Source organism: Macrosteles quadrilineatus, unplaced genomic scaffold, assembly GCF_028750875.1.
Source record: "Macrosteles quadrilineatus isolate MER2022 unplaced genomic scaffold, UCM_ALF_1.0 Scaffold_1__1_contigs__length_201487025, whole genome shotgun sequence".
NCBI lineage: Eukaryota > Metazoa > Arthropoda > Insecta > Hemiptera > Cicadellidae > Macrosteles > Macrosteles quadrilineatus.
Genome location: NW_026542594.1, coordinates 86,849,253 through 86,861,793, shown reverse-complemented (window position 1 = coordinate 86,861,793; position 12,541 = coordinate 86,849,253). Strand labels below are relative to the sequence as shown.

The window sequence follows — 12,541 nt, the reverse complement described above, 5'->3', positions numbered from 1 at the left end:
GTATTTAAGTTTTCTTTCTATCTCTTACCGTTTAAAAATTGCAGTGGAAAAACATAATTTTCTATTGTAAAATTATAACTAGTTTTCTAATAAAACAGATTGCACTTTGTACAACGATGTAGTAGGATTCATAACAAATTGATCGACTACTTTTACGTGTGTCAGAATTCATCTTGGACCCTTCATCCTGTTCTTTTCTCATTGGTAACTGAGCCAGTTTCAGAAAACTTCCTAACTAAATCATTTACAGCCATATGACTCAATGTTATACCTAGATATCTATTGCTAAACACTTTGCAGTTATCCTGGAACACTTTTGTTATGACCAATAAGTAAAAATAAAGTCTATTTTTTTAAGTTTACACCATATTTGATTAGGTACTACAGGAAATGGTATTTTTGAAATTAGTACTACCATTGACTAGTCAATGGTACTACAGAAAGCGGCCCACGCTTGGGTTTTTCTCATCAGCTATAAAACTTGTTTTTCACAAAGTAAAACGTAATGAATTGTTTGCCTATCTGCCTAAAAATAATAATGAATTTTTTCCTTCAGTTATTGCACCATTTAATGTGTCTAGAGACGAATTTTGGCTGTTTTATTAGAAAACTAGTTACAATTTTACCATAGAAAATTATGTTTTTCTACTTCAATTTTTAAACGATAAGAGATAGAAAGAAAACTTAAATACGTAAAATGTTTGTTAAAAAAGGACCTTTCACGTGGTATGGAATTTGTCATACCTTGCTATTTAAGAATTTTGAGTTTTCAGCTTTCTTTTATTCTTAAAATTTGAGATTTTTTTTAAAATTAGAAAATAACATGAAAAATGTCTTTACTACAAGTTATCTTAAAGAGTAGCTCAAGAATAAGCTTGGAAAGAAATTTGGCGCTGTTCCGTTCAGTAGTTAGTTTAATACGGTACTTAACTTCAAAGTCCTTTTTTAAAACGTTTTGACCCACCCTGTAAATACGGTTAAAGATAATTAAACTTTTTTTGCACCAAAATGATCGGGGTGATTAGAGCTTTAAATTGATGTATCACACAACCCATGTTTACATTTGAAAATTTCTCAAAAAGCACCCCTACCCCCCAAATTGGGCCCTTTTGGGGCATTTTTCAAAATTGAAAATAATTTTATTGGATTTGGCATGTCCAAATTAGGGGGAATTGAGAACAAACAAGTGTTAAAAGCCTTACCTTTGCACACAACAGATATGGAAAGTTTTCAAATGAACACCCTGTATATATATAAACACACGCTCAAATCTGGTGACTTTGGGGGCCACCGAATATCACCGAAACGTATAATAACCTTTCCTAGAAATCACACACCACACACCACGGCCATTTAATCCTGAGCAGTGTAGCCGATTGATTTTGTTAGAAAAAACATAATTATTGTTTATGAAACCATAGACAAATTAATGAAACGTTGCTGTCTCACTTATGACCTAAAAAAAGTGCTTGAGCATATCAATACTTACCAATCTTAGTGTGCCTAACCTTTTTTGTAAGCTTCTTTTTCAATGGACTTTCAAATGTCGACCCACCTCAAAATATTAAAATTTGGTTGGAAACGATAACATGGCGTCCAAGATCAAAGCTAACAACTGAGAAATATCGCAGCTAGGGCTCTCAATCCCGGGATCCCGGTAGATTTTTGGTAACTTACCTATAAATCCCGGGATCGGTGTCTTTTAATCACGGGATTAACGGGATTGCAAAATCTACGCTTATATTCATTTTTTGTGTGAATTTGAGGAGTTTTCCTTACGGAAAACAAATAAAAGTACATCCAATAAAACTTGAAACACATATACTGTTTATTTTTAGGATGATAAATAAATATATGAAATTGTACAAGTTGTGATCTATTTGTATTGGAAAATTGTATTATCATTAAACTCAATAGGAGAACATATGAATATTTTTCATGTTTTTAGACAAATTAGATCTTCATTCTGAAAATGTTATTACGTTAGTTAGAAGTTAATTTAGGCCTATAAGTTATTTTGAGTTTTACTCTTGACCTAAAACGCAAACAACGCAATTCATTAGGCAAAATTAACATGGCAATTAGTAAATGAAGTATCAATTTCCTAATAACATTGAAACCCTAAAAACAAACTATTAATACCGTACATATTTCTTATTTCATTATTTATATTGCTTATATTTAAGGTCTAAAACTTTATCTTGGTATTTGGTTATTAGTGTGGTGATACAATTTTTTACAATCCTAAATTATCACGTTTTTAGTACACACGCTACTACAAAATCAGATGGTTTATTGTTTTACGCCACACTTACACTGATTTGACAAACTTCTCACGCAAGGATTTAGTCCAGAAAACAGCTGTTTGCCGTCAGCTTAATCAAATAGGGTTTCATTGCGTACTACTGTACTGTAATGAGTTTTACTGGACACCAATCAGCTGATTATATACTGTATTTGGCAATGAGTGAGAGTGGTTGGCTATGGTTAGTTTATAAACAAAAACATAACCTCTCTTAGAGGTTACGACTAGTGATTGTTAGCATTGACTATATAAAGTCAATGTTGTTAGCCCTTTAGTCGGTGGTAATAAATAAGGATTTGTACAGATTTAGTAGTATGGCGTAAAATATCGTACGTCACTCGTCCAAAATGTGTTTTACCAGACTCGTATGGTAATCCCATACTCGACTTCGTCTCGCACAGGAACGACCACACTCGTCCGGTAAACACCTATTTTCAGGACTAGTAACGTAATATACTATTACAGTGTCAGTATGTTATATTATTTTATTGCTGTCGTAATTCTTCCCATATTATCATTAATCTTTATATTTTGATTTATTTACTTTCCATTACAGCATGACGTGTAAGCTACGCTACAACGCGAGTGCGGTTGCCTGTGATTTTGTAAACATGTATTTATTATATTCTAAAGTGACATATCAACATTACAGACTCTAAATGTAACAGACGGTTGAAGCAAGTTCCGGCAAAATTCTATATTGCAGGTAAGGGTGAGAGGAGCAATACTGTGGTTTCTCTAGTCACTGTATTATATCTGACAGAATATCCCATATTTGCAGGTAAGGGTGAGAGGAGCAATACTGTGGTTTCTCTAGTCACTGTATTATATCTGACAGAATATCCCATATTTGCAGGTAAGGGTGAGAGGAGCAATACTGTGGTTTCTCTAGTCACTGTATTATATCTGACAGAATATCCCATATTTACAGGTAAGGGTGAGAGGAGCAATACTGTGGTTTCTCTAGTCACTGTATTATATCTGACAGAATATCCCATATTTGCAGGTAAGGGTGAGAGGAGCAATACTGTGGTTTCTCTAGTCACTGTATTATATCTGACAGAATATCCCATATTTGCAGGTAAGGGTGAGAGGAGCAATACTGTGGTTTCTCTAGTCACTGTATTATATCTGACAGAATATCCCATATTTGCAGGTAAGGGTGAGAGGAGCAATACTGTGGTTTCTCTAGTCACTGTATTATATCTGACAGAATATCCCATATTTACAGGTAAGGGTGAGAGGAGCAATACTGTGGTTTCTCTGGTCACTGTTTTATATCTGACAGAATATCCCATATTTACAGGTAAGGGTGAGAGGAGCAATACTGTGGTTTCTCTAGTCACTGTTTTATATCTGACAGAATATCCCATATTTGGAGGTAAAAGTTAGAGCAGCAAAACTGAGGTTTCTCTGGTCACTGTTTTATATCTGACAGAATATTCTATATTTGCAGGTAGGGGTGAGAGGAGCAATATCATGGTTTCTCTAGTCACTGTATTATAGCTGACAGAATATCCCATATTTGCAGGTAAGGGTGAGAGGAGCAATACTGTGGTTTCTCTAGTCACTGTATTATATCTGACAGAATATCCCATATTTGCAGGTAAGGGTGAGAGGAGCAATACTGTGGTTTCTCTAGTCACTGTATTATATCTGACAGAATATCCCATATTTGCAGGTAAGGGTGAGAGGAGCAATACTGTGGTTTCTCTAGTCACTGTATTATATCTGACAGAATATCCCATATTTACAGGTAAGGGTGAGAGGAGCAATACTGTGGTTTCTCTGGTCACTGTATTATATCTGACAGAATATCCCATATTTACAGGTAAGGGTGAGAGGAGCAATACTGTGGTTTCTCTAGTCACTGTATTATATCTGACAGAATATCCCATATTTACAGGTAAGGGTGAGAGGAGCAATACTGTGGTTTCTCTGGTCACTGTTTTATATCTGACAGAATATCCCATATTTACAGGTAAGGGTGAGAGGAGCAATACTGTGGTTTCTCTAGTCACTGTTTTATATCTGACAGAATATCCCATATTTGGAGGTAAGAGCGAGAGCAGCTAAACTGAGGTTTCTCTGGTCACTGTTTTATATCTGACAGAATATTCTATACTTGCAGGTAGGGGTGAGAGGAGCAATACCATGGTTTCTCTAGTCACTGTATTATATCTGACAGAATATCCCATATTTGGAGGTAAAAGTTAGAGCAGCAAAACTGAGGTTTCTCTGGTCACTGTTTTATATCTGAAAGAATATTCTATATTTGCAGGTAGGGGTGAGAGGAGCAATATCATGGTTTCTCTAGTCACTGTATTATAGCTGACAGAATATCCCATATTTGGAGGTAAGAGTGAGAGCAGCTAAACTGAGGTTTCTCTGGTCACTGTTTTATATCTGACAGAATATTCTATATTTGCAGGTATGGGTGAGAGGAGCAATACCATGGTTTCTCTAGTCACTGTATTATATCTGACAGAATATCCCATATTTGGAGGTAAAAGTTAGAGCAGCAAAACTGAGGTTTCTCTGGTCACTGTTTTATATCTGACAGAATATTCTATATTTGCAGGTAGGGGTGAGAGGAGCAATATCATGGTTTCTCTAGTCACTGTATTATAGCTGACAGAATATCCCATATTTGGAGGTAAGAGTGAGAGCAGCTAAACTGAGGTTTCTCTGGTCACTGTTTTATATCTGACAGAATATTCTATATTTGCAGGTAGGGGTGAGAGGAGCAATACCATGGTTTCTCTGGTCACTGTATTATATCTGACAGAATATCCCATACCTATTTGGAGGTAAAAGTTACAGCAGCAAAACTGAGGTTTCTCTGGTCACTGTTTTATATCTGACAGAATATCCCATATTTGCAGGTAAGGGTGAGAGGAGCAATACTATGGTTTCTCTGGTCACTGTGTTATATCTGACAGAATATTCTATATTTGCAGGTAGGGGTGAGAGGAGCAATACTGTGGTCCCTCTGGTAATCATGCTCGCGTCCTCCGTGTTGGCGGACGGTCTCCTCTCCTGTAGGGCCAAGACGTGCAGTCATCCCACGCCGTCACCCGTGTGGCAGAACCCGTGCGGTCTTCGCAACCGCATTCTCGCCCGCAAACGCTACCTAAACTTGGCTCTCGAGAACAACGAGATCTCCCCTGATGGTCTGCGTCACCCAAGCACCAGGCCGCTGAGACGTGTACGCACCCAACTGAGGATAGCCTACAACCACTTCCGCAGCGGCCTCCTTCAGCGGGACATCGCTGTCGTCTACTCTGGGGTCAGTATGACAAGTCTAAACACAGATACAGTAATCAGGGTATTATTCCTGATGTAGACACATGTCCCCAGGTATCTAAAAGGATCACACACATGCGAGTAATAGTTTGTAAACAAAACGAGATACATACACGAATAGTAGATCCGAAATGGCATGGATCATAAACATTAACAAATTTCGTCACTGGCCTGAATGTAGTGGTCAAATATGAAAAGATGAATAAAGGTGTGTTGAAATAAGCTTAGTTCTTGGTCAAAACCACTAAACCCGATCCAATTATTATTTCTAGGTTTATGCTCCTTTTGTAAAGGTTTAACAAAATTATTGTGTAGTAAGGCCATCCCATTGACCAAACTTAACCCTAGATTTGTTTCTGATCAACATTAATAAAACTACTATTAGCCTAGTGTAAGTTTATGAGGTGGTAATCCTCCTAAATGTGGATTGACTTTACATATTTTATCAAAAAAGGGCCTAATCAACGCCTGATTACTAACTATTTTGCGACTGGTTAGGGTTCCATTACGCAGTTATCGAAGCCATTCACTAAATTACTTTTCATCAACATCTTCAACGTTATATTTTTGGTTAGTTTTAAGAAACGGGAACTACCTCTAGGTTTTACTGAGTTATATATGGACGCTCCCTTTACTACCGTGCTAGGCTATATTATTTAAAACCTCATTTGCTTGGAGCAACAGGCAGTACAGTACCTGGTTAAAATCTACTCCAAATAATATTGTTTTTCACCTATTGGAACTTGCCATAGTACTTACCAAATAAACAAATACGTTTACGGACCTATTTCATCTTTATTTCCAGGTTGTTTTTCTAAAAGTAACCGTTGAGGTTATTCCACTTCATACAAAATATTGATTAAACAATACAGTAAATCTCAAATATAAATGTAGTTACCTAAATTTACAAAAACGTGTAGAATAAATCTTTAACATAACTTATGTTTTAAAATCAAAACAAAGCAGAAGTTTTCCATTTAATCTTGAATCGTTTATTATTTAGTCAATGTGGTTATTTCATTTTTGAAACATTCTTCAACACAACAATAACCTTTAATTTAGAAGAATCCTAATACAGAAATGTATTTTATATTGGTTTTAATAATTTTGTTGTAGCTTATTATGAATGAATTTTATTTATCCATGCTGTAATGTATATGCCAAGGCCTTAACAAACACATCTTCATTTCAAAAGGTTGTCGTGTAATACTTTAAAGTAATCTTTGGACTACTACAGGCATATGCAATTGTAGGATAGCTACGGTAGCTTCATATACAAAATTACCGAAACAGAAAATTACCTAGAAGATTTCCAAATTTGCATTTTAGTACAATTTGTGACCCACATATTTATTTTTTGAAAAATAAATTGGACCCACATTGTACAACGGGTTATTTGTTGCCTATCTCCCAGGATGATGTAAAATGTTCTGAAAGGCAATATCCAATAAATCTTGTCCATCGATTTCGGTACTTTGCTGTTAAGAATGTACAGGTAATTCATTCTGATACGTAAAACCAGCTGTTACAGCTATTAGTATGGACATTCGGGACAGTTTCGGTTGTTTATGCCAATGATCCATAATGTTTATGTTTTAATATTAGTGTACATATGGGCCAAAACATGCATGCACATTTGTAATCATGGCCAATTATTCTAAGAGATGTTATTTACGGCCGGTAAGGCTAAGTAAAAGGTATACCAGCGTCCTATAAGCGGCATTATTATCCTTTCGTCAGTGGACTAAATCCAAGCTGACTTGAAATTGCAAATGAGTTGACGCTCAGAACCTGCCACTGCTGATTGTCTTTCTAGGCATGTAAGTGGCTTCAGCACATTACCCCACAGGAATCCTGTCATCCAACCAAGTCAAAAACTGGTTTTGTGTCAGACCGAGAGTAAATAAGGATTAATGTGGTCTCTTGAAGAACGAGGAGTTACATTATTAGCCATGATGTCAAACTTAACTTATCATAAGCTTAAATTAATTTTATTACTTGCCTGATTTCGTTTTATAAACCACTCTTAATTTTTGCTAAGTGCTGCACATTTAAAAAATCTGTTAACCACGTTAATCTACTGAGATTTAAAAACATTACAAAACCTAACGTTTTAACCTTGTACGTCTATTGTATTTTCAGTCACACTCAATCGTTGATTACTTGAGGTAACATTATATTTATTTTCAAGGTGAAGAACTTACTAAAGGAAGAGTTCGAATACGACTGGCTACCTGGAAACCAGCTGGCCTGGTACCGGGACTCTATCAAGTGTCTGGACAAGAAATCTAAGGTAACTTTACACATAGAGGGGTTACAATTTACCCGGGTTTTTATTTATAGCCTACACTCTATTTATATGCAGTACCTATAAATTATCCCAACATTTACATGCTAACTCCATTTTCACATAACTGCCTCTATGTCATCCTTTCAAAACATTTATTGCCCATAAAGTTGTGCTATTAAGCCTACTGTGCAAACTTCAATGAGTTAGTAGTTTAATTTAGAAATATTAGCTATTCATGAGGTGAGTGGGATGTTTTATAAAGATTACACACTATACAGGATCAAAAACTATCAGCAATAAATGTTGTTAAAATAGGATAGAAGCATGTAAACTTACCAAACCATAGTTTAGAACTTAAGAGTTTAGGATCTCAATGACTACGTGTGCAAGTCTAAGTGACTCTTTTAAACTAAGGAGAGTTCCATTTTATCATGTTGGAACCAATATTGTTTCTTGTTATCACCATTTTAAATATACTTAACAATAAAAGTTTCCGGTTAATACAGTATATGTGTAAATAAAATAATAAGTGTTACATAATCTAAATGGAGAAGGGGGTTGTAAAGAATTTCAAACAATCGATGATATAACAAATATATCCACTTGCCAACCAAAACGATCAGAAATTTCAATCTGTTCAAGTTTTATAAACCTATTTTTTTCATTTTTTTTTGTCTAGCTACTAACATTTGTATTAGATATCTATGTAAGCTATACTTATGTATTCCCACTTGTATTCCTCTGATCCAATGCAGGTTGAGGTACTGCTGCCCAGTCTACACTCAGCCTTGCAGAACTTCTCAGCTACGTTTGAGGACCTGCGTCGCTACGGGGGCGAGTCACACCACGGAGAACACCAAGAGATCTACTACACCCGGAGCCATCTATTAGCAGAGATCAGCCATCAGGTCAAGAAGGTAAGAGAATAATGCCAAATAATCTACTACACCCGAAGTAGATAATCATCTACTTTAGTAGAACTGCATACTATCAGCATACTTCAGCAGATATGCATACTATCAGCATACTACAGTAATAACACTAAGAGATCTACTACACCCGAAGTAGATCAGCATCTACTTTAGTAGATCTGCATACTATCAGCATACTTCAGTAGATCTGCATACTATCACCGTTCCACAGTAGATCTGTTAGCCGAGATCAGCCATCAGGTCAAGAAGGTAAGACGATAACACCAAGAGATCTACTACACCCGAAGCTACCTGTTAGCTTAGATCTGATAACAGGTCAAGAAGGTAAGAGTATAACGCCAAATGATCTACTACACCCGAAGTAGATCAGTATCTACTTTAGTAGATCTGCATACTATCAGCATAAAACAGTAGATCTGTTAGCATATATCAGTCATCTGGTCAAGAAGGTAAGGCAATAACACCAAGAGGTATACTACACCCGAAGCTACCTGTTAGCAGAGATCTGATATCAGGTCAAGCAGGTAAGGCAAAACCACCAAGAGATCTACTACACCCGAAGCTACCTGTTAGCAGAAATCTGATATCAGGTCAAGCAGGTAAGGCAAAAACACCAAGAGATCTACTACACCCGAAGTTACCTGTTAGCAGAGATCTGATATCAGGTCAAGCAGGTAAGACAATAACACCAAGAGATCTACTACACCCGAAGTTACCTGTTAGCAGAGATCTGATATCAGGTCAAGCAGGTAAGACAATAACACCAAGAGATCTACTACACCCGAAGTTACCTGTTAGCAGAGATCTGATATCAGGTCAAGCAGGTAAGACAATAACACCAAGAGATCTACTACACCCGAAGATACCTGTTAGCAGAGATCTGATATCAGGTCAAGCAGGTAAGACAATAACACCAAGAGATCTACTACACCCGAAGTTACCTGTTAGCAGAGATCTGATATCAGGTCAAGCAGGTAAGACAATAACACCAAGAGATCTACTACACCCGAAGTTACCTGTTAGCAGAGATCTGATATCAGGTCAAGCAGGTAAGACAATAACACCAAGAGATCTACTACACCCGAAGTTACCTGTTAGCAGAGATCTGATATCAGGTCAAGCAGGTAAGACAATAACACCAAGAGATCTACTACACCCGAAGATACCTGTTAGCAGAGATCTGATATCAGGGCAAGAAGGTAAGATTGCTACCTGGCAATGTTGTCTATTTTATGATGGTGAATTTACATCTAGTGAAAGGTTCTAGTGTAGTTTTTACAGTAGTTGTATGTTCCAGCTTCTGTGTGAGGTGGAGACGTCTATCCTGAACGTAGGGCTGCAACTGCCGTCGCGGCTGAGTGCTGAGGCAGGATACAACATGATCTGGGACGTACAGCCAGACCACACTGGCGGTCTGATCCAGGACTGGGGCGTGCTGGCGGCCTATCAGACGTTCCTGGACGACTGGCTCAAGATAGTGCGGCGACTGGTGGGCAACAAGAGCAACATTCCGTGCAAGCCGCGACACAAGAAGAAGACGACCAGGAAGAAGCTCAAGCCTCGGAGATAGAGGACACTTTTAGGTTAAGTACAGTACGGGTGGAGAGCGGATAAAGGGACAGTCACACTGGAACTCTTAAAAACTACTCAAGCATATGGTTGGCAATTCATTTTCAAAACCGTAAGAAATATTGGTAATAAAATAAACTAATTAAAAACGTTGTTTGTGTAAAACTCGTATTGGGTTAACAATAAGTAAGCTCTTTATTCCAAGTTAACTGTTGGATATTTAGGACTCTTACAAAACACAAAATCAACAGAAAATCTCAAAATAAGTATCTTTAAAGAACGGAATGCCAGTGTGTACAGAGAATAAGGTGTTAAGGTTGTAGTTATAAATACCTTCATCTGCCTTTACCCGAAGAATTAAATAGCCTAATATTCTGTGGAAAACTGTCAGTATTTTAATACTATTTATTATAGATGAATGTACGTGGTTTTACAAATACAGGGTAAGATAATAGCTTTAAGTATAGTACATAGTGTTTTTGTTTTGTAAGGTTTCAAATGTTGGACGTGGAATTAAGTTGTTATAGTGATCATACACAATTGGACACTTTTTATGTTAAACTATTTGGTAAAAGTATTACAATTTTACGCATTATCTTGTGAAAGGTTAGTAGATAGAAAATAAACCTTTCAATGTACGATACGTTTCCACCAAGAAGATATTTATATAACCTTAAAAAGCAATACAAAATGTTCTTACAACAAGGGGACATAATAAAACTGCACCCAGAACATTTATGTCTTACTTCCTTTAACGGTGAAAACTCTGTAATTTGTTAAATCATCATTGTGCAATTTTATTATTTAGTGTTTAAATTAAGATATTAGTTGACAATCAATAGAATTAGGTATGTATACAATCAAACCAAATCTATATAGAATATGCCTGATTATTTATACTTTATTTTAGGTAGCGAAATGATAATAGTTTTATAAGGAGTAAATCAAACCTTTTAGGAAGCTCAAACAAACTTTCGCTCCAAGATCGGTTGTTGCATTCCTGTTTACGGTACGTAATGTAGTAACTAGGGCTGGAAGCAAGGTCTAGGAACTCCACCTAGGCAAACAAGATGTGGGGCCGCAGAAGATCATGTGAACCAACTTTTTACAGATTTAGTTTAAAAGGTTTTACACTAATGACAAAAATCAGATGTATTTTAGCTTTGTTCAAATTGGTTGGGAACTGATACCACATCCATTCAATTTGATATATGATACCTTTCTAGAAACTATTATAACTTACGTTACCCCTTGGCTATATGTTGTTTCCAATTGATAGTAACTGATTTGTTACACCGGAGTGTGGTGGATTCTGTTATTAATCAATTCCTAGTTTATAAACCCTCCATTGTCTGGAGCTAATAGAGAGGTAATATTTTAAAACGACTTAACAGTACCATCGTTATTGATTTTGAAAATTACAACTTGATATTTAAGCATTAGAGCTATTATTTCATTCATAAACAAAATACTAGTGAAATATGCTTCATTTTAAATATGGGAACCAACGTTTATTTTAAAAGGGCTTAAAGTTTCGTTACAAACTCGATCTACACTTACAACGAATCCTATCTAAACTTCGTATCCTATGGCATGTATACGATAAAATATAATACATTTATGTTGTTTAGCAAAGTACTTAACAAATTTAGTAATATATATTATGGTAGCAATAGTTTAAAACTTTAAGGAAAAAGCAAATGTAAGATGTTTAACAAACAAGTTCCTATTTTAGTTTAAGATGGGTGTTATCAAAGTGTCTTTCTTATAAGTGTGTAAATTATTTATTGTAGTTAGTCTCATTTTGTATAATTGTTGTTTTATCGTTACAGTAGTTTGCTCTTGTACATTAAAGTGTTGTAAGATTTTTAGCCTGCGTTTGTTCGTTGCAGTCCTGTATATTGTTGACAGTCCTCGCTCCCATCCTCAGAGTCGACCTCGCTACAGGGGTCCTCCAAGGTGTTATGCTAACAACGTTGACTTTACCTAACAGTTATTTACAACGACGCCATACGACAACGTAAACGCATATTTAGCATAGCCATTAAATAAAGCTATAAATTGTCCGTACATTTATTTCCATAAAGTTTGGCAAACACTGTAAATCTATCGGGAAATTTTGGTATTAAGTCAGATTGG

At 36.2% G+C, this 12,541-nt stretch overlaps 1 protein-coding gene across 1 annotated transcript in view; it reads left to right on the top strand.

Moving 5' to 3' along the window:
- Nucleotides 1–12,219, top strand: part of LOC128982704 (uncharacterized) — a 34,979-nt gene extending 22,760 nt beyond the window's left edge. The window contains exons 2-5 of the mRNA XM_054401715.1: nt 5,266–5,594; nt 7,803–7,904; nt 8,657–8,818; nt 10,131–12,219. Of these exons, the coding sequence (XP_054257690.1) occupies nt 5,266–5,594; nt 7,803–7,904; nt 8,657–8,818; nt 10,131–10,403 (866 nt within the window). The 3' untranslated portion in view covers nt 10,404–12,219. The remainder of the gene's footprint in view (nt 1–5,265; nt 5,595–7,802; nt 7,905–8,656; nt 8,819–10,130) is intronic.
- The last annotated feature ends 322 nt before the right edge of the window (nt 12,220–12,541 follow it).